Genomic DNA, 23,878 nt, shown 5'->3' on the forward strand with positions numbered 1-23,878 from the left:
CTACATAATACAAGATGGACAATTGTACCGCGATATTTCCTGCCGGTCACACGATGAAGAAGTGGTCCCTATGAAATTTTGTGTACCCACACCACTACGACAACGAGTATTAGAAGAAAACCACCATATCCCAAGCGCTGGACACATGGGTATCCGCCGGACGGTAGCGCGGTGCGAGTCTTGCCAGAGGTACAAGGAAGCACAGCAAAAGCCGCTGGAAATATGCTCTGGCCCAAGAACCATTCGCCACGGTATGCGTCGATTTCATCGGACCACTCCCACGATCCACACACGGGAACAGGATGCTATTAGTATTTTTCGACCGCTTCAGCAAATGGGTGGAACTGATCCCCATGAGGCGTGCTACAGCAGAGGGCCTTCTCCGCGCGTTCAGAGAACGCATCCTCGCAAGAATTGGTGCTCCCAAGATACTGATATCGGACAACGGCGTCCAGTTCACCAGCAAAATTTGGCAGCGTTACCTCAAAGAAATAGGGATACGGCAACAATTCACGGCGCCCTACACCCCGCAAGAAAATCCAACGGAACGGGCAAACAGAACAGTCAAGAGAATCATAGCACAACTCACCAGATCACAGTACAACAGATGGGATGACCTTCTCATAGAGATCGAGCTGGCCATCAACACCAGTGTGACCGCGTCTACTGGATACTGTCCAGCCTTCCTCGTACAAGGGTGGGAACCGCGACTAGCAGGAGCATTGTTTGACGAGGTCAACCTTGGAACGGGCACAGCTACCACCACGGCAGAAGAGAAATCCGACAGAACTCAAGAGGTATACCGAATAGTGAGGCAGAACATGGAACGAGCGGCGACAGACCAAGCAGGGCACTACAATCTACGGCGGAGAAAATGGACCCCTGTAGTCGGCGAACTAGTGCTCGCAAAGGAAAACTATCTCTGCAAGGCCGGGGAAAATTTCGCGGCAAAGTTGGCCCCCAAATATGACGGACCCTACCTAACCCTAGGATATGTTTCACCAGTGATACTCAAAGTACGTAAACCCAATGGCAGGAAGAAGAAAACGGTCAACATTGCAGATCTAAAGGCATATAATGCAGCAGAGAACATCGCCAGAAATTAAAATAAATGCCAAAAAAAAACATTGAATATTAATTAATATCAAGGATGGGAGGATAAGCAAGCACCGTTCATTCTATCGGAAACCACGGAAGTGACAACAACGTTTCTTTTGCTACGAATATCTACTGATCAACAATTTACAATGGAGAACTACACCGTCAAACATTACAGGCGCCGACGTCAACACGCGCAAACACGTACGCTGAAGTCGCACGCACCACTACACCGTCAAACACTACCGGCGCCGACGTCAACAATATGCGCCCAACTACACGCGTAAACACGTGCGCTGACGTCGCACACACCACTACACCGTCAAACACTACCCACTCCGACGCCAATAACATGCTCGCAACTATACGCGCAGCCACGCACGCTGACGTCGCACGCACCACTACACCGGCAAGCACTACAGACTACACCAACGTCAGACGCGCAGCGGAAGCAGCCAGACGGGCAACCGAACTTATAGTACGCACCACGCGCATGTCGAAATGGGAGGAAGCCGCGGCCCACAATAGGACTAGAACATCACCACCAACAGCCGCTCTAAATAGTTTAGACGTGGAGACTGGGCAGTTTCCGGCAATCATCGAGCTCTCGTCGGGTGGGGATGCAGCTCCACGAGAAGAACAACAGTTGGCGGCAATCATGGAGCTCTCCTCGGGTGAGGACACAGCTCCACCAGAACAACAACAGTCGGCAATAATCGAGCTCTCCTCGGATGAGGACACAGCTACACCGGAGAGGCGGCTAGTCAGTCAGCACTGAGCTGTAGTTGTGACCGGAGTTACTAGTGGAGCACATCATGAATGTGTCGGTTATACCACCAAGAGAGATAGCTTTATAGGATAGAGTAGTGGCCTCAAGTTGTGAATGTGTCGGTTATACCACCAAACACCGCTTGAGACTTCGTTCACACCCGCATAGGCAAAGGCCCTGCCACAGTAACGCGCACCCGCCAACAGGTGACGTCCGCTCTCCTGCGCCGACATGGCCCGCGCCGAGACAGCAGTAAACCGCACAGCAGCGACGCGACTGCCCTAACGCCACCGAGACGCCAGCACGACGCCGATGTAAGGCGCGACAGAGCATCACAGTAGAGAGAGGCGCCGACATAAGGCGTGACAGAGCATCGCCTCAGCAATACAAGTAGACGCCGACATAAGGCGTGTCAGAGCACCGCCTCCGCAATATAGACAGATGCCGACGCAAGGCGCGACGGAGTACCGCAGCAGAAAGAGACGCCGACGCAAGGCGCGACAGAGCACCGCGGTAGAGCAGGGCGCCGACGCAAGGTGTGGTAGAGCATCGCCCAGCAATACAAGTAGACGCCGATGCAAGGCGCGGCGGAGCATCGCCTCAGCAATACAAGTAGACGCCGACGAAAGCACGACATAGCACCGCCTCAGCAATACAAGTAGACGCCGACGTAAGGCACGACAGAGCACGGAAGCAGAGAGAGACGCCGCCATAAGGCGCGACAGGACACAGACGCCACATACTAACGGGATCCGTCTAACGGAATGCGGCCGTACCGTTAAGGCCCGCCACCAAAGTCGAGGATACCACAAGATAATCTAAGTGAATTTGCAAATGAAGTATACAAACACGTTTTCTTTTGTATTATATTATTTAAGCAATCAAGCAATAGAGTGAAGTATTATTCGAAATCGATTTGCAAGGTGCCCCTTAAATACAAATTTATTGTAAACGAACCTCGGACATGGCGAGTATACCCCAGCAATTACTAAAGAAGCAACGGGGCTACGGAAAAGCTTCTTTACAACCTTCAAGGAGGCACTCGCTTCCGCAAAGGCCTAACAGGCGCGCAAATGACCAATTTCATTCAAGGCAACCTGAACCGAAGCAGGTTAGCCGATAGTCTGCTGGATCAACTGGTTCTCGAAAACAGAACCAGTTATGCGATCAACAGCGAACCTTGTAGGGTTAGGAGTGACTGGCACGTAGCTTTAATAGGTGCTCCTGGGATCTGGATTGTGGACGCTGGCACCCACGTAAGAAGCCGTGTTGGCGGAAACGACTACGTACGCGTAACAGTGGCGCACATCACACTAGTCAGCTGCTACCTGTACCCAAATTATCCAATTCAAGGGTTTAAAAATAATCTAGAACTACTTGAAACCGATTTGCGTGATGAAACTGGTAACGTGATTGTCGCTGGATATTTCAATGCTAGGGCTGTTTAGTGAGGAATGCCCCAGACTCACTCCAGGGGAAGGCTAGTGCTAGAAATGTGTGCCCGACTTAGATTGGCCATTCTGAATACCGGCACGACCACGACATATCGGCGACCAGTCTTTGGACACTCTATCCCTGATATTACATTGGTATCGGAAAACCTTCTCATAGAGATCGAGCTGGCCATCAACACCAGTGTGACCGCGTCTACTGGATACTGTCCAGCCTTCCTCGTACAAGGGCGGGAACCGCGACTAGCAGGAGCATTGTTTGACGAGGTCAACCTTGGAACGGGCACAGCTACCACCACGGCAGAAGAGAAATCCGACAGAACTCAAGAGGTATACCGAATAGTGAGGCAGAACATGGAACGAGCGGCGACAGACCAAGCAGGGCACTACAATCTACGGCGGAGAAAATGGACCCCTGTAGTCGGCGAACTAGTGCTCGCAAAGGAAAACTATCTCTGCAAGGCCGGGGAAAATTTCGCGGCAAAGTTGGCCCCCAAATATGACGGACCCTACCTAACCCTAGGATATGTTTCACCAGTGATACTCAAAGTACGTAAACCCAATGGCAGGAAGAAGAAAACGGTCAACATTGCAGATCTAAAGGCATATAATGCAGCAGAGAACATCGCCAGAAATTAAAATAAATGCCAAAAAAAAACATTGAATATTAATTAATATCAAGGATGGGAGGATAAGCAAGCACCGTTCATTCTATCGGAAACCACGGAAGTGACAACAACGTTTCTTTTGCTACGAATATCTACTGATCAACAATTTACAATGGAGAACTACACCGTCAAACACTACAGGCGCCGACGTCAACACGCGCAAACACGTACGCTGAAGTCGCACGCACCACTACACCGTCAAACACTACCGGCGCCGACGTCAACAATATGCGCCCAACTACACGCGTAAACACGTGCGCTGACGTCGCACACACCACTACACCGTCAAACACTACCCACTCCGACGCCAATAACATGCTCGCAACTATACGCGCAGCCACGCACGCTGACGTCGCACGCACCACTACACCGGCAAGCACTACAGACTACACCAACGTCAGACGCGCAGCGGAAGCAGCCAGACGGGCAACCGAACTTATAGTACGCACCACGCGCATGTCGAAATGGGAGGAAGCCGCGGCCCACAATAGGACTAGAACATCACAACCAACAGCCGCTCTAAATAGTTTAGACGTGGAGACTGGGCAGTTTCCGGCAATCATCGAGCTCTCGTCGGGTGGGGATGCAGCTCCACGAGAAGAACAACAGTTGGCGGCAATCATGGAGCTCTCCTCGGGTGAGGACACAGCTCCACCAGAACAACAACAGTCGGCAATAATCGAGCTCTCCTCGGATGAGGACACAGCTACACCGGAGAGGCGGCTAGTCAGTCAGCACTGAGCTGTAGTTGTGACCGGAGTTACTAGTGGAGCACATCATGAATGTGTCGGTTATACCACCAAGAGAGATAGCTTTATAGGATAGAGTAGTGGCCTCAAGTTGTGAATGTGTCGGTTATACCACCAAACACCGCTTGAGACTTCGTTCACACCCGCATAGGCAAAGGCCCTGCCACAGTAACGCGCACCCGCCAACAGGTGACGTCCGCTCTCCTGCGCCGACATGGCCCGCGCCGAGACAGCAGTAAACCGCACAGCAGCGACGCGACTGCCCTAACGCCACCGAGACGCCAGCACGACGCCGATGTAAGGCGCGACAGAGCATCACAGTAGAGAGAGGCGCCGACATAAGGCGTGACAGAGCATCGCCTCAGCAATACAAGTAGACGCCGACATAAGGCGTGTCAGAGCACCGCCTCCGCAATATAGACAGATGCCGACGCAAGGCGCGACGGAGTACCGCAGCAGAAAGAGACGCCGACGCAAGGCGCGACAGAGCACCGCGGTAGAGCAGGGCGCCGACGCAAGGTGTGGTAGAGCATCGCCCAGCAATACAAGTAGACGCCGATGCAAGGCGCGGCGGAGCATCGCCTCAGCAATACAAGTAGACGCCGACGAAAGCACGACATAGCACCGCCTCAGCAATACAAGTAGACGCCGACGTAAGGCACGACAGAGCACGGAAGCAGAGAGAGACGCCGCCATAAGGCGCGACAGGACACAGACGCCACATACTAACGGGATCCGTCTAACGGAATGCGGCCGTACCGTTAAGGCCCGCCACCAAAGTCGAGGATACCACAAGATAATCTAAGTGAATTTGCAAATGAAGTATACAAACACGTTTTCTTTTGTATTATATTATTTAAGCAATCAAGCAATAGAGTGAAGTATTATTCGAAATCGATTTGCAAGGTGCCCCTTAAATACAAATTTATTGTAAACGAACCTCGGACATGGCGAGTATACCCCAGCAATTACTAAAGAAGCAACGGGGCTACGGAAAAGCTTCTTTACAACCTTCAAGGAGGCACTCGCTTCCGCAAAGGCCTAACAGGCGCGCAAATGACCAATTTCATTCAAGGCAACCTGAACCGAAGCAGGTTAGCCGATAGTATGCTGGATCAACTGGTTCTCGAAAACAGAACCAGTTATGCGATCAACAGCGAACCTTGTAGGGTTAGGAGTGACTGGCACGTAGCTTTAACAGGTGCTCCTGGGATCTGGATTGTGGACGCTGGCACCCACGTAAGAAGCCGTGTTGGCGGAAACGACTACGTACGCGTAACAGTGGCGCACATCACACTAGTCAGCTGCTACCTGTACCCAAATTATCCAATTCAAGGGTTTAAAAATAATCTAGAACTACTTGAAACCGATTTGCGTGATGAAACTGGTAACGTGATTGTCGCTGGATATTTCAATGCTAGGGCTGTTTAGTGAGGAATGCCCCAGACTCACTCCAGGGGAAGGCTAGTGCTAGAAATGTGTGCCCGACTTAGATTGGCCATTCTGAATACCGGCACGACCACGACATATCGGCGACCAGTCTTTGGACACTCTATCCCTGATATTACATTGGTATCGGAAAACCTGCTCTCAAAGGCGGCTGGATGGAGGGTGATTGAGTATCGTACGGGTAGTGACCAAAACTACCTCACCTTCCATCTTAGTTACTCAGGGAAAAGTCGGACAGGGAGACCGGCCCGTATGAAAACAAAATGGGACGCCTCTAAGGTTGGCGCTAGAAAGTTCGCTGTTGTACAAGTGAGCGCAGACAGATAGTCGAAAGTGCCGAAGCGGCGAACGTTACGATAGAAGCCAGCATGCGTTGCCTGAACCACGCATGCAAGGCCTGAATGCCACGAAAAGGACCTAGGAGAGGTAAAAATAAAGTGCACTGGTGGAGTAGCGAAGTTGCCGTATTACGCAGGGTATGCCACAGAATGCGGAGGCTGGCAACCCACGCACGCAGCAGGCCTGAAGCGCTAGAGCACGCGGAGGCATACAAAAGGGCAAAAAAGGTTCTCTGTGCCGCCATAAGGCAAAGAAAACTTAATAGATGGAAAAAGCTTTGCAAAGAAGTTGATCGTGATCCTCGGGTGCAAGGGTATAAAATAGTAATGGAGAAATTCCGCCCACCGAACCAAACGACGAATGTTCCTCACTCGCACAAGCAGAGAGGGTGACCACGTCGCCCACGAAGACCACGACGTGCAGCCGTTCAGTGAAGGTGAGCTAAAAACGCTCCTACACAGAATGAAGCCCGGTAAAGCGCCAGGACCGGATGGGATACCAGCTAAAGCAATAAGACTGGCTGCTAAGAGCATTCCTGAGTTGCTGCTGCATATGTATAACAAATGCCTGGAAGCCAGGATCATTCCAACAAGGTGGAATGCAGCGCACCTCGTGCTAATCCCGAAAGGCAAGGAGACCCGAACACCCCGTCGTCTTTTCGACCATTATGCATGCTCGACACGGCCGGGGAAATGATGGAAAGCCTCCTTAAACAACGGCTGATAGCAGCCATTGAAGATGGAGGAGGTCTCTCCCATCGACAGCATGGGTTCCGGAAAGGTCACTCCACAATAGATGCCATAGCCGAGGCTGCAAATGCGGTAAGGAAAGCCGAACCCGCGTGCTACCAAGCTAGGCCGGTTGTCTTACTGGTCACGCTGAACGTGAAAAATGCCTTCAATTCCGTCAGGTGGGACGACATGTACGATGCACTAAAAAACTTTTTCAAGGCTGGCTCACGTACGAAACAAATCAAGGTCAGACAAAGGTGAGGATATCAGGCGGAGCAGCCCAGGGATCGCTGTTAGGTCCCGCCCTCGGGAATGCTTCGTATGACAGCCTCATTCGCTTGCACATGCCAGAAAATGCTTTTCTTGTCGCTTTTGTAGGCGAAGTGGGTGCCGTAATTACAGCACGGAACTGCGAGCTGGCGCAGCTTAAATTAAACCAAGTAATGCACAGTGTAAATAGATGAATGAGTGACCATGGACTTCAGCTTGTGGCAGCGAAACCTGAGATCGTGATCCTCACGAAGAGGCGAATTCCCATAATCATTATGATGGTTGGGGAACAACAAGAAACAGAAATTTGGGTGGATGCAATGAAATTCCGAAAGTATTGAGCAGTTTTTACTTCTGTCCAACGCAGAGGGGCGCTACGAATTGCCTCAACTTACCTCACGGTATCCGCAGACACAGTTCTTGTTATTGGTGGAAACATACCGAAACATCTTCTCGCTGAGGAGAGGAAATCAATCTACCACCTCCGAGGAGAAGTACGCAGAGAAGTTGCTGCTGCGCAGGCGCGAAAGGATTCTATCCGACGCTGGCAACAGCAATGGATCTGCAGTACTGCAGGCAAGTGGACCAGGGAACTGATTCCCGAGCTGGAGCCATGGTTAGAACGGCCACATGGAGAGGTCTGCTTCTACATGACACAGTTTTTAAGTGGCCACGGCTACTTCCGGGAATACCTCCACAGGATGGGTTGGGCAAGGTTGAAAATCCGAATTGCTTATACTGTGGGCTCATTTTCGAATGCGATCACTTCCCACAGCAACGAAGAAGAGTGGAAGTAACACTAGGCGACCTATCCCCGGGCAGTGTCATCTATAAAATTACCTGCGGAAGTGACAGATGGGACATGGTCAGCAGATGTGCAAGGAATATTCTCCTCGCTAAACGGCAAGATGGTTGCTTAACCCAATAACGTGAGAGTAGCCAAAGAGCTCATGTAGCGCGCCTCCGTACCCGAAGTTATGCTAAACGCGGTCCTTGGTGCGGAAAATGCGCAGGCCGTGGGAGGTCATGTTTTAGTGGGTAGCCCATGAAGAAAAAAAGGAAGTCCTACACTCGGGGAGGCTCGCTGCTACAGGGAGTAGCAACGAGGCTTAACAACCCGGTTAGTGCATAAAGCATTTCCTCCTTCCACGTAACACAACAAAAAAAAATAAAAAAATTATAATAATAATAATAATACCAACGGATTAATACCCTCTAAAGCGCGCCCAACCAACGCGAGGGCACATCCTAAGGTATTTCCTCCTTCCACGTAACAAAAAAAAAATATATATATAAAAATAATAATAATCATAATAGACGTTGTTTTTATTTTTATTTTTATTTAATCATAATAATAATAACAAATAATCGATAGAAGAGAAGATACTAACAACATTGGTCCTGCATATTTATTATGTTTGTTATTTTCGTATTTGCATTTAATAAGACAAGTTTACCACAAAAAGATGGTGCCGATTGTAATTAAATTGTTCATGATTTTCTGTTATAACACTACATTTACTATGTTTATTTTTATGTAAGTACCAAATTAATAATTTACTCGAAACTATGTGTTTATGGCTTTAAGGTTATTGTGTTCATTGTTGTCTCACTTACATGTAAGAACATATATAAAAACTTATATCGGTTTTGTATCTTCTTTTTGGTTGTTCTTCGTCTAATCAAATAGAAAAATATGCTCCTGGGATGCCAAGGAAATTTGGTGAAACTTCAAGATGAAAGGTTAAAATAGCCTGTTTTATTTCATGTTTAATTACTAGATCGGAAAAGCTTCAAATTTACTTTTCAATTTTTTAATGACAATTCATAAAAAGATATATATACATAGTCCATGGTGGAATAACCAGGGGCCATATTTACTATCTGTGAGTTTTAAGGTGTACATAAGAAATTGTGTAAGCTTTGAAATTCTGATTCTGTAAAGCAAAACTGTGAATAAGAAAACTTATTGATAAAAACTTCGTGAGTTTTCTTGACAGCCAGTGTAAGTTAAGCAGTAATAACTGCTGGTCACCCACGTAAAAGGTTCTGCTTTCTGATGCGCTCCATCTAGTGAATATGACGAGCATAAAATCTTACAGCATCACCAAAAGCTGTTAGGCAAGTGAACACCGAACGCTGTGAGAGCGATCACTGTAGTTAACAGCGATAACGACATCATACTCATACTACTTTACATCCCAGTAGTTGTAAAGCGAGTGCGAACCAATTGCCGTGACAGCGATCAGTGGATAACAACAGCAAAGACATCATTCGCATAAACCTAATTATTGGAGAACAGTGATTGCATACGACTTAACATAACTAATAGTTCGAAAACAAGCGTGGGCGAACTAATGTGAGAATGATCAGTGCATTTAGCAGCAAAAGACTCCAATACAAGTTTGATTGAATAATTGTGAGAGCAAACAGAGCAGCTAACAGCGAGATGTGACAGAGAGCGAGGTTCAACTCGTTCCAATTAGAATTAACAGCAGTGCTGGTGGTTGCAAATAGACCAATGGGCAGATCACTCCGGTTGTAAAAAGGGAAATAATATTTTAAGAGATTCTTTGTAAAAACGCTTTAATTTAATAAAGTTTATATTTCAACAAGTAAGGACGACTAAGTTCGGGTGTAACCGAACATTACATACTCAGTTGAGAGCTATGGAGACAAAATAAGGGAAAATCACCATGTAGGAAAATGAACCTAGGGTAACCCTGGAATGTGTTTGTATGACATGTGTATCAAATGGAAGGTATTAAAGAGTATTTTAAGAGGGAGTGGGTAATAGTTCTATAGGTGAATGCTATTTAGGGATATCGCCATAAAGGTGGACCAGGGCTGACCCTAGAATTTGTTTGTACGATATGGGTATCAAATGAAAGGTTTTAATGAATATTTTAAAAGGGAGTGGGCCTTAGTTCTATTGTTGGACGCCTTTTCGAGATATTGCCATAAAGGTGGACCAGGGGTGACCTTAGAATTTGTTTGTACGATGTGGGTATCAAATGAAAGGTGTTAATGAGTATTTTAAAAGGGCGTGGGTATCAAATGAAAGATGTTAATGAGTATTTTAAAAGGGAGTGGGCCTTATTTCTATAGGTGGACGCCTTTTCGTGATATCGCCATAAAGGTTGACCAGGGGTGACTCTATAATGTGTTTGTACGTTATGGGTATCAAATTAAAGGTATTAATGAGGGTTTTAAAAGGGAGTGGTGGTAGTTGTATATGTGAAGGCGTTTTCGAGATATCGACCAAAATGTGGACCAGGGTGACCCAGAACATCATCTGTCGGGTACCGCTAATTTATTTATATATGTAACACCACGAACCGTATTCCTGCCAAGATTCAAAGCCCTTGATTTCGCCCTGCAGGACTTTTTCATTTACTTCTACTTAATATTGTAGGTGTCACACCCATTTTACAAAGGTTTTTTCTAAAGTTATATTTTGCGTCAATAAACCAATCCAATTACCATGTTTCATTCCTTTTTTCGTATTTGGTATAGAATTATGGCATTTTTTAAATTTTTCGTAACTTTCGATATCGAAAAAGTGGGCGTGGTCATAGTCGGATTTCGTGCATTTTTTACACTAATACAAAGTGAGTTCAGTACGAGAACTGAGTTTAGTAAAGATATATCGATTTCTGTTCAAGTTATCGCATTAACGGCCGAGCGGAAGGACAGACGGACGACTGTGTAAAAAAACTGGGCGTTTCTTCAACCGATTTCGCCCTTTTTCACAGAAAACAGTTATCGTCCTAGAATCTAAGCCTCTACCAAATTTCACAAGGATTGCTAAATTTTTGTTCGACTTAAGGCATTAAAAGTATCCTAGACAAATTAAATGAAAAATGGTGGAGCCACCCCCATTTTGAAATTTTCTTTTATTTTTGTATTTTATTGCACAATATCATTACTGGAGTCGAATTTTGACATAATTTACTTATATACTGACTTTACTTTACTTATATATTGACTTTAAAAAAAATTTTTGGCCGTGGTCGTTCTCCGATTTTGCTAATTTTTATTAAGTATACATATAGTAATAGGAGTTACGTTCCTGCCAAATTTAATCATGATATCTTCAACGACTGCCAAATTATAGCTTGCAAAACTTTTAAATTACCTTCTTTTAAAAGTGAGTGGTGCCACGCCCATTGTCCAAAATTTTACTAATTTTCTATTCTGCGTCATAAGGTCAAGTTTCATCGCCTTGTCTGTCTTTGGCAATGAGTTATCGAATTTTTTCTGGTTTTCGAAATTTTCGATATCGAAAAACTGGGCGTGGTTTTAGTCCGATATCGTTCATTTTAAATAGCGATCTGAGATGAGTGCCCAGGAACCTACATACCAAATTTCATCAAGATACCTCAAAATTTACTCAAGTTATCGAGTTAACGGACAGACGGACGGACGGACGGACGGACATGGCTCAATCAAATTTTTGTTCGATACTGATGATTTTGATATATGGAAGTCTATATCTATCTCGATTCCTTTATACCTGTACAACCAACCGTTATCCAATCAAAGTTAATATACTCTGTGAGCTCTGCTCAACTGAGTATAAAAAATAATTGTGTTGAATAAAACTTATAATTGGCGTCCAAGTGTGGGGCCAGCAAAAAATCTATAGCCTCAATTTTATTAAAATTTCGGATTTTATGAAATACTGAAAAACTCCGAAAAAATAAAACTAACACGTGAATATTGCTGTTTGCTGACCAAAAAGGAACCCGTCCACAGAGGAGCTTAAACCACGTTTCTCATTTTGCTTTAAATTGAATGATTTGGGACGAAAACATGAAAATCTAACCATTGCTGAAAAATCACTGAGTTCTACCAATTTTTGAAACACCTGCTGTGGTATCTTACGGCCTGGGCTGACCTTTGAAAAAATAATCTTTATGTAAATGACTTGCTCAGTGCTTTTTTCTTAATAAATTTATTTAAATACTATGATCATCATTGGAACTCAATGTATTTTTGAAACTTTTTTATAAATCTAACTTGATTTGTGATTGAGATAGGACGGTATATTATTATACCGGGTTTTTGCGCGGTCAATACTTTAAACTGCGACGTAGCTTTAGCGAGAGTTTTTAATAGTTTAGTTCTGAAAGATAAAGGTCAACCAAAAATGAATACTGAGGAGTTAACTGCTATAGTAACAGCTGCGATATCATCCGACTTAAGCTCACAAAAAGGTGAATTCGACAAAAAGTTGAACGAAATCTCAAAAAGATTTACAAGTACGTCGACAGCTAACGCAGAGAGTTTCGAAGAGGTTAGGATTTCAGGTACTGTGTGTCGCGAGGAAACTCTTGACCTAGTTAAATCTTTGCCTGCATTCGATGGTAGGCAAGAGACTTACGTCTCAAGTAGGCAAGCCGCAGATACGGCCTATAAATTATATGAACCTTATGATGGAAGCGCTAAACATTATCAGGCAGGGGCCATTACAAGGAATAAAATTAGAGGCGCTGTAGATGCTGTTTTAGCGTCTTTCAACACTGTTCTCAACTTTAAGACTATAGTGGCAAGATTAGATTTCACGTACGCTGATAAGCGGCCAATATATTTAATTGAGCAGGAGCTAAGTACCTTGAGGCAAGGAAAGCTGACAGTGTTGAATTTCTACGACGAAGTCGAAAGAAAGCTTACGTTGCTTACCAATAAAAATATCATGACATATGAAAGTCACATAGCTAACTCAATAAATGATAAATATAGGTTAGATGCATTACGTGTTTTTGTCTCTGGCCTTAGGAAGCCCCTTTGCCATATACTCTTTTCCACTCGTACAACAGATTTGCCTTTTGCTTTGGCACTTGCCCAGGAAGTGGAAGCAAATCATGAACGATACATGTTTGCATTAAACTACTCTAAACATCTTGAGGACAAGGACCAGGGTCCCCCTTCAGTTAAGTGAATAGATGAGACCAAGAAAACCAAAGAGAATCACGTAGAGGTCATAAAAATCCCTACTTCCAAACTAGACAAGAAAAGCGCAATCCTTCGAGTAATAATTGAGATCAGGGCACTGAACCAATGGACATAGATCCATCCACATCTCGTCTCCGCCGCACAACGAAGTTCGAGCACCACAATCCCACAGGAAAAAATAAGTCCCAAAATATACAAATATCTAATAATCGGCAAATCCCTTTTAATACAGGCAATCAAGGTCAACAAATTAAGCGACCTCCTGTATCAGATAGAAGTACTGGTCCAAAAATCCAGAGAATCCACCACATATCAGATACATCGGAAGATGTAGAAACAAAAACTACGTTCGATATTATTGTGGAACGGGAAGTCGAAGATATTGAAGAAATTAATTTTTTAGGGAGGGTCCCCAGCTTCCCTTGGGTCAAACGAACAATAGGAGCTGAGGCCAAAGAGATAAAAATGTTAGTGGACACAGGAGCTTCAAAAAGCTATATAAAGTCCTTTACTGAATAAAAAGGCATTGTGCCTTTAAAGAGACCGTTCATAGTTAAGTGAGTTCACGGCGAGAGCAAAGTAGGGCAAAAATGTAAAATTAACTTGTTTGGCATAACTTCGGATTTTATAATATTACCAAACTTTATAAACTTTGACGCGATAATTGGGCTTGACCTGCTAACGCAAGTCAATGCAGTCTTGGACCTTCAAAAAGGTGAAATAGTTCATGATTTTGGAATTGAAAAATTATTAAATAAAATAAATGTAAGGCGCGATAACCTCCGAAGAGATCTAAGGCCGAGCTTCTCTTCCAATTTGCGTCGTGCTCCTCTTGATTTTCCCTACAAATTGGCCGGACGGAACCTACATGTTTTATGCCGACTCCGAACGGCATCTGCAAGGCAGATGAGTTTTCACTGAGAGCTTTACATGGCAGAAATACACCCGGAGCGCTTGCCAAACACTGCCGAGGGGCGACCTCGCTTAGAAAAATTTTCTTATAATTGAAAAACTTTATTTCTAAAATTTTGATGTTGCTTTGCCCGGGATGCGAACCCAGGGCATACGGTGTGGTAGGCGGAGCACGCTACCAATCCACCACGGCGGCCGCCATTGAAAAATTATTTTTTATAAAAATTGACAACATTAATGCTTTGAAAGTTCAACAGGAAAGCGTACCTCTTGCAATAAGGGGGGATTTTTCAAATATGATTAAAAAAAGATCACAGGCTTTCGCCGATCCCAACGATTCTCTGCCCTATAACACAAATGTAGTTGCTAGGATTCGTACAGAACATAAAGAACCGATTTATTCTAAGATGTATCCATATCCAATGGGGGTAGTTAACTTTGTTAACAATGAAATAAAATAGCTTTTACGAAATGGTATTATAAGACGATCTACGTCTCCCTACAATAACCCCATTTGGGCCGTGGACAAGAAGGGCATTGATGAGTTTGGCAATAAAAAAGAGCTTATGGTGGTAGATTTTCGCAAACTGAACGAAAATACCATTGACGACAAATACCCAATACCAAATGTCATTTCGATTTTATCAAATATGGGACTTGCACAATACTTCACAACCCTTGATTTGAAGTCTGGATTCCACCAGATGGAGCACGCTGATCGAGACAGGGAAACAACAGCCTTTTCCGTTAGCAACGGAAAGTACGAATTTTGTAGGCTACCTTTCGGATTAAAAAACGCTCCGAGTATTTTTCAAAGAGCCATAGACGACATCTTAAGGGAAAAGATAGGAAAAGATGATTTGTTTACGTGGATGACGTTATTATTTATTCCGAATCTAAAGGACAACACGTTAGAGACATAGACTGGGTCTTGAAGAGTCTTATGACGCTAACATGAGGGTGTCAGTCGACAAATCCAAATTTTTAAAACTGAAATAGAGTAACTCGGATTTATTGTATCAAGGGGTGGCATTAATACGTGCCCATATAAAGTTAGCACAATGCTAAACTTTCCAACCCCCGAAACCTTGTACGGTCTCAGGTCCTTTCTAGGATTAGCAAGCTATTATAGATGCTTCGTGAAAGACTTTGCCATTATTGCCAAACCATTGACTGATATTTTGAAGGGGGAACATGGAAGAGTCAGCGCCTACAGATCCAAAAGAGTGAAAATATTTTTAAATTCAAAGTAACTGCAAGCATTTGAGACACTTAAACACATAGGAAGACGTAATGCTCGCTTACCCCGATTTTAAAAAACCATTTGATTTAACTACAGATGCGTCCAAGCATGGCCTGGGTGCTGTTCTTTCTCAGGAAGGCAGACCAATAACTATGGTTTCCAGAACCCTAAAAGACAACGAACTTCACTTTGCCACTAATGAAAGGAACATTTTGGCAATAGTCTGGGCACTAAAAAACCTTCGTAACTATCTTTATGGTGTATGCCAATTGAATATTTTTACTGACCATAAACCGCTAACGTTTGCGGTTTCTGACAGAAATCCAAATGCAAAAATTAAACGTTAGAAAGCATTTATCGACGAACATAATGCGAAGCTTTATTATAAGCCTGATGATGGATGAAAATATGAACTCAGATTCAGCCACGATTCACAGCGAAAGATCGTTAACGTACACCATAGAGGTAGTTGAAAAACCTGTTAATTGTTTTAGGAACCAAATAATTATTGAAGAAAGTGAGTTTCCATCAAAACGAACTTTCTTTATTTTTGGGAATAAAACTAGACATTGCATACAGTTTTGTGACAGAAGCACGCACTTAGGAACTATTCAGGACATTGTGAATATCAATGTAGTTAACGCAATTCATTGTAATTTATCCATACTAGCCTACATTCAGCATGACTTCGTGCAAATGTTTCCAAGTACAAAATTCAGATACACTTAAACATATTTCACGGAAATTTTTGACCCGAATGATCAGCTGGATATAATAGCTACGGAGAATAATCATGCATACCGTGCAGCACAGGAAAATGTTAAGCAAACCTTGAGGACTACTTTTTCCCAAAAATGGAAAAGAAAGCTAAAGAGCTTGTGGTAAACTGTAGGATATGCTCTAAATCGAAGTACAATAGGCAGCATCGGAAACATAAAATAGCATTCCACTATACTCAGGAGAGATCTTGCATATTGACATTTTTTCTATCGACTCAAAGTATTTCTTAACTTGTGTAGACAAGTTCTCAAAATTTGCAATCGTTCAGACCATAGCGTCGAGAACACTTTTGGACATAAAGCCCCAATTAATACAAATTTTGAACATTTTTCCAAAAGCAAAAATTATTTATTGTGACAACGAAAAATCGTTGAATTCAAACACTGTCAGACAACTTCTTTCCAAAAATTTTGGTATTAACATCGTCAATGCTCCACCTTTGCATTGCTGCTCCAATGGTCAGGTAGAGAGGTTTCACAGCACTTTAATTGAAATTCCTAGATGCCTGAAGTTGGAAAGATGTATTGATGACACGATGGATCTAATCATGCTGTCAACCATTGAATATAACAAAACAATACATTCTGTTACTAAAATGAGGCCAGTAGACATATTTAGATCCACCATTGATGAACCGAATAATGAAGTATCTGACGTAATAGATGTGCGCAACAAAAAGAGCTCACAAGTCACAACAAAAACAGAACAGAACGCGTTTTTAAAGGAGGTAAAGTTAAGGTAAAAAGAAATACTATGTAGACTAGGTAATAAGTTAACACCACTTTATGAGGAACATAAAATTGAAAAAGAGCTAGGGAGTACAGTTTTAATTAAAGGGAGGGTGGTCCATAAAGACAATTTGAAATAAATACTAGTCTGGCCCCATTTCTTCTTTGAAACTCGAATAACAGAAACCTAGGCTTATTACAAAAAATTTAATTTTGCTACATCGAATTTTATGGTGGCTTGGTAACTGAGCATTTCACGAATATTCATTTCCACTATGTAAAAATTCTGTACTTTGAAATTTTTGTTAAGTATAATGAAGTGGAAATTTATGTTAAGTTATACCGATAGTTAGTAGTTTTAAGAAAAACCGACTTGTCAACCACGTAATTGCAACTTACTCACAAATACCAGCATATTAGAGCTCTCATGGATCTATCATACCGCTGCTAAACTGCTATTAAATTTCTCAATGCTCGACCACTCATTATCGTCGTTCTCTCTATCTCAGTCATTAACTTGTAACTCATTTCTGTTGCAACCTATGTATGGGTCTGCGGAACTAATGCCAAAAGTAAAGTTGATTCAACCATAACCATACAAAGTTATAACTCAACCTATTCTATGTGCAACACTGTAATTGCTCAGAAGTTTATGCAATAATATCCTTGTGATAACCTACCAAACCAATCAAACAAATGAAATTAATTTTGTCATTATTGTTGAGGATCGCGGACGCCCCTCATTTAGAAGGGGAGGAGTTAAGCAGTAATAACTGCAGGTCACCCACGTAAAAGGTTCTGCTTTCTGATGCGCTCGATCTAGTGAATATGACGAGCATACAATCTTACAGCATCACCAAAAGCTGTTAGGCAAGTGAGCACCGAACGCTGTGAGAGCGATCACTGTAGTTAACAGCGATAACGACATCATACTCATACTACTTTACATCCCAGTAGTTGTAAAGCGATCAGTGGATAACAACAGCAAGGACGTCATTCGCATACACCTAATTATTAGAGAACAGTGACTGCATACGACTTAACATAACCAATAGTTCGAAAGCAAGCGTGGGCGAACTAATGTGAGAGCGATCAGTGCATTTAGCAGCAAAATACTCCAATACAAGTTTGATTGAATAATTGTGAGAGCAAACAGAGCAGCTATCAGCGAGATGTGACAGAGAGCGAGGTTTAGCTCGTTCCAATTAGAATTAACAGCAGTATTGTTGGTTGCAAATAGACCAATGGGCAGATCACTCCGGTTGTAAAAAGGGAAATAATATTTTAAGAGATTCTTTGTAAAAACGCTTTAATTTAATAAAGTTTATATTTCAGAAAATAATTGTGTTGAATAAAACTTATAATTTGTACACACTTTTGTGACATTCAAAACTCATACGCACTGTTTCAGAATGTCTTTTTTCTTTTCATGGCGTTTGATAAACATTTTCTCACTGACATATGATTTTTACATCCAGCGCTCATTCAGCAAAACAATTGTGCACAATACACTACACAATCGCATGAAAATTTAAAGTGTAAATTTTGTGTGCAAATGAGCTTTCAATAAGTGCATATTTTTCAGTTTTTTACAGTTAGGGAATTGACCCCCAGAAGTAAGCCGTTAATTGTCTTCCTCTAAATTCTTGTTTGTTCTGCAATTCGGCTATCTGAAAAATTTTCACCGATGTTGTCCCGGAAAAAGTGTTGCTTTTTGCATTTTTCAATAGTAAAATGTGCCACTTTTAGTACTTTTTTCAAATAACTTTTAGGTGAATATCGATGGACCTTTACTGGGTTTAATTACAGAGACTCAACAATTGGGTATCTTTGGCGTTGGTTTTCCATATGTAAGGCCGGGTTAAAGTAATAAAAATTTAAACAAGTCTTTGCTAAAATAAACTATTTACATTCACCTCATATTCAACCAAAGATCTTTCCCTGTACAGTGCTACTGAAGACTTTCGAATAATGTTTTTCTCATTCCTGCAAGAACACCAAAACTGTCGTAGTATACCTTATTTATGAAAATACTTCGCTAAACTAATGGGATTCTAAATATACAAAAAAATTTAACTCACTGTTGCTGTTTTGTCCTAAAAATCTGACCACTAAGATGAGCGGAATGTTACACTTGTAATTTAGAATATATGAATCAAGCTCGCTTCGGATCAGTATCTTCTGGTTCTAGGCCGATTGCCACTTGGCTAGTCTATCCCCTGACTTATTTTGGTAAATAATAATTTGTTAACATTAGTAATACATCATGAGTTCGACTGTCAAGAGTTTTCGGGGGATCTTCTGATTAAGTTTGTTATTATATATTAGAAAAGAATATGTTTTATTTCCAACTCTCAACGACAAATCAACAAAGCAGATGATAATTTCAATAAATTGTTAGGGATGGGAACACATTTAAGAGCATAACAATCACTTCCAAGTGTGACTGTAAAACATTTCATCGAACCCGAAATCCATTTAAGTTCCGCAAAAGGCAGAAAAGTACATTTAAATAACTGTCCTACATACATACGTACTATAATATAGTATATTATTAGTCTTATATTATTAGTATATTATATGAATAACACACCTTTCTTTTATGTCCGGTTTTTCAACTGCAGTTGAAGCAGTTGAATTTGAAGTCAGTTTACTTTGGCCGCATCTATTGAATTTTACTGCTCATAACAATTTAAGTGGCCAAATTAAATTTTTTATTTTTATTCGATCCTAAAAGTAATGTAAACTCGCACTGGTCCTTTGTGTTCCCTTTTGAATTGGTGTAAGGCGGCACTGATATGCTGAAAAAAATAGTTTCTGTAATGGCTTTCGTAGCAAGGTATTTATTTTTCTACTCTTTTGTATCCTCTTCTGACCGTCGAAAATACACCCCTACCATTTCAGATAGCGTACATCTTCTGTATATTTTTACTTACTTATTATTTAAGAATTCATGAGCTTAACACCGGCTTATAATAATTGCCGGTTATATTCAATTATTATGTTTTTCTAAGAGAAACTGAAAAGAAAGAAAGAAACATTTACTGGCATATTGCGATTGTACCATTTCGAAAACCGCTACATAATCATCATCAGGCAATTTCGTAATGTTATCAAAGGTTTCACCGAGACTCGAACCGCGAATCACACGGAGAAACTGCAGTTGCCTTTCTGGCTCTATATCAATTTGTGTGTTATGTAGATTTGTTTTTGTAAAGTTCCTTTTCGTTGCGAATAAGACGCTTTGTAAACTCGGGCTCAGTTTTGCATATTTATGCTTGTACGGTTAATAGAGTGTTCAATTTATACTTATTATTTAAGAATTTATGAGCTTAACACCGGCTCATAATAATTGAATATTCAATTATTATGTTTTTCTAAGAGAAACTGAAAAGAGAGAAAGGTTCAAAGGTTTCACAGAGATTCAAACCGCTAATCACACGGTGAAACTTCAGTTGCCTTAACCACTAGGCTATCCTGCTTATATTTGTTTCCTGGCTTAATTCAGTTTATCTCATTTCTACACTAACAACACAACTGAGACATTCTGTCTCTATATCAATTTGTGTGTTATGTAGATTTGTTTTTGTAAAGTTCCCTTTCGTTGCGAACAAGAAGCTTTGTAAACTCGGGCTCAGTTTTACATATTTATGTTTCTTTGTTTGTTGGTGTGTTCTTTACGTACTTCCCCTGGTGATTCCACCATGTATTAGTGCAACTTCGAACCTCAAAAGCCAAATTTATATTTGGGACGCTTACTTCGAAAAACGGGATTACGGATTAATATCTTTTAAAAAAGCTTGATTTTGTCCAATGCCCATCCAATTGTTTTACAGTGTAATATACGAAAACAACTTCCCCGCTTTCAGAGCAACTGGACAGGATTGAGGAGGGAATGGATCAGATAAATGCAGACATGAGAGAAGCAGAAAAAAATTTAAGCGGAATGGAAAAATGTTGTGGAATATGTGTGCTTCCTTGCAATAAGTATGCTTTTGTATTTCTATAATTTTTATCTCACATGCCATAAAATTATTCAATATTCAGGAGCCAATCATTTAAAGAGGATGACGGAACTTGGAAAGGAAATGATGACGGCAAAGTAGTAAATAATCAACCACAGAGAGTAATGGACGACAGAAATGGAATGATGGCACAAGCAGGTTATATTGGAAGGTAAGTAGATCAATAAGCTCGGAAAATCCCACAAAAAATAAATATCAACAGTTTGCAATTCAATATCCCAGGCCCACGCCTGAATCAAATCCGAATCTATAACAAAAACATATGGTATGAGGATTGCTAGATATAGCGTAATTTAACGGATTACATCCCTTCAGACAGAAATCTGGGAGAGAGTCCCTCCGCAAATATGCGTTATCTCTGAAAATTTGTGACCACATATCACTCCTACACTAAAACAATTTTTTTCCAAATATTTCCGAATAGGCCGCTGCATTTCAATTCGTGGACTATGTAAATGTCTGGATGTTAGCTATTTAGCTTTAATTTTACTTCTCATCTTCGTCAGAGCTCCCAAAGTCCGTAATAAACTCGAGTTATCTCAAATAGTTCACAATGTGAGCAACGTTTTTTGTCGATTGAAGCATTAGAAAGAAAAGGACCGATTTAGTGCCGCTTAGTGTCGATAGTTATACTCGTTTGTTTCATTCTGGCGTCTGAAGCTTCTGCGTCCTTATACTGGTTGAGATATAGGGCCAAATTTTCTCTTAGAAAAAAGGAGCCGCGCAGTATTATTTATGGCTAGGTGCAATTTATAAATAGGCTATTCTGTGTAAGTGACGAAGAATATGATAGATTGTACCACCCACAAGGTTAATATGGTCGGTACAGGTCAGATTTGAATTGACTTTGAATCCTAAATTAGTAACAGCTTCGTGATAAATTATTTTATACAGACGTGAATATGTTACGTTCGATATTGGCATCGCCTTAGATTTTGTTGCATTAAGAGATAATTTATTTTAAGTAGCCCAGTTCCTGATACATGTTAAATCATTCAGCCTTATAAATAAGTCTTCGGAAGTCACGATCGGTCGAGATATAAAAAATTGTCTATCGTCATCATAAAGATGCATAGACGCATTAATTAAGAGGGTATACAATATTTGTCATAGGATAGATCCTTGTGGAACACCAAGCATTATGGGATTCAAATCTGATAATTTACCATTTTGTTGATCTTTCTGAAAGCGGCCAGTGGGATAGCTTTGCAGTAACTTTATGGAAAATTGGCTAAATTTAGAGCCAGTTTAGAGCTTGCATGTGAATGTGAAAAGCTCTTGAGAAATCTAAAAGTTATAGAACTCTGAGTTCCTTGATGTCGTAGCCTGGACGAATATCGTCAAGAATTAAAAAATGTTTGCCAGAGATGTAGCACAACTATGCCCCGTTCTAAATCCAGACTAAAGCTCATAAAGCAATATAACTGATTTCGTAGTCTGGACGTATATCCCCAAAAATTCAAAAATTTTTGACAGAGATGTAGCACAACTGTGCCCCTTCTATGATAAACGATTTTTATAAACATGGCCAGTTATCTGCTTTGATAATAATTTCTCGTATACTTTGGATAAGGTAGGCAGCCGACTTATTGGTCTAAAGTCTTTGCATGAAACCGGAGACTTTGATTTAAACCGGAATAACATTAGCCGTTTTCCACTGGCAAGGAAACCCTCAGAATGCGATTGGAAAACTAATGGTGATTACATAAAGAGGAAGAAGCTTGATAAAACCTACGCTGGTACATCGATTCCTACTGCATTGAACTTAATAACCAAAACACCATACACTACATTACCCTCTATTAATACTGGGAAATCAAAATATTGGCTTTCTGTCTACTCTTTACTGCGGTTAAAGCTATCATATCAACTTTATTAACATTAGCATTACCAAACTATACTATGGTTTGCATGAGCACAGAAGAACGGTGAATTTGGAGCATTGGGGTACACGTTGCACTTAAACTAATCATTTTTTTCTTTACGTTTGTAAGCTTTGCAATTTTCTCTAATATCAATAACAAAACCAATTGTATAAAAGCAATACGAACATCTCTAGCTAACTAAATACAGATGATAATATTGATACAACAGTTTGGCAAGCCCTCCGAATGTATTTATGCCATGAAAAGCTCCCAGTGAAAACTCTTCCGTTCGGAGTCGGCATAAAACAATTAGATCCTGTCCCGCCAATTTGTAGGAAAAATTAAAAAAAAGGCACGACGCAAATTAATAGAGAAGCTCGGCCTAAAATCTCTTCGGAGGTAATCGCGCCTTACATTTATATATATTATAAAAATCCAATATGTATTACTAAGCTCTTAAGCGCACATAAAATATTCCACACAATTAGGATTAAATAATATTTAGAATTAGTATGTACCTAAATAGTGCATAAAAGGAATAGGAAAAAAAAGGCAATACTTAGAGACCAATTGCAAAGCGATCAGCGGGGCATTCATATGACTGAGTGGTTAAAGGCATCTGCCATCTGTTGCAGAAGGTTATCCTTGGGCTCAGAAACTTGTAGGGGTCTAATGTTGCCATGAGGTGAGTGAAGGAGTACGTTATGCGGCATTTGGCAGCCATCAACTGTGCACATCCTTTTAGAATTACAGCGCCGCACGAAATGCCGTTTGAAACTTCGAATACATAGTTTGTGGTCTCTAACAAATTCCCACCTCATGTCTATATTCATCGCTTTAAAT

The 23,878-nt window shown here is 41.7% G+C and overlaps 1 protein-coding gene across 3 annotated transcripts in view; it reads left to right on the plus strand.

Moving 5' to 3' along the window:
- The window catches only part of Snap25 (Synaptosomal-associated protein 25kDa), a 1,254,720-nt gene that overhangs the window by 580,749 nt on the left and 650,093 nt on the right, over nucleotides 1–23,878 (plus strand). For all 3 annotated transcript variants that reach the window (XM_067769106.1, XM_067769109.1, XM_067769100.1), the window contains 2 exons: nucleotides 21,015–21,132; nucleotides 21,193–21,321. In XM_067769106.1, coding sequence (XP_067625207.1) covers nucleotides 21,015–21,132; nucleotides 21,193–21,321 — 247 coding nt within the window. The remainder of the gene's footprint in view (nucleotides 1–21,014; nucleotides 21,133–21,192; nucleotides 21,322–23,878) is intronic.

The sequence above is a fragment of the Eurosta solidaginis genome, chromosome 1 (assembly GCF_040869045.1).
Source record: "Eurosta solidaginis isolate ZX-2024a chromosome 1, ASM4086904v1, whole genome shotgun sequence".
Lineage (NCBI taxonomy): Eukaryota > Metazoa > Arthropoda > Insecta > Diptera > Tephritidae > Eurosta > Eurosta solidaginis.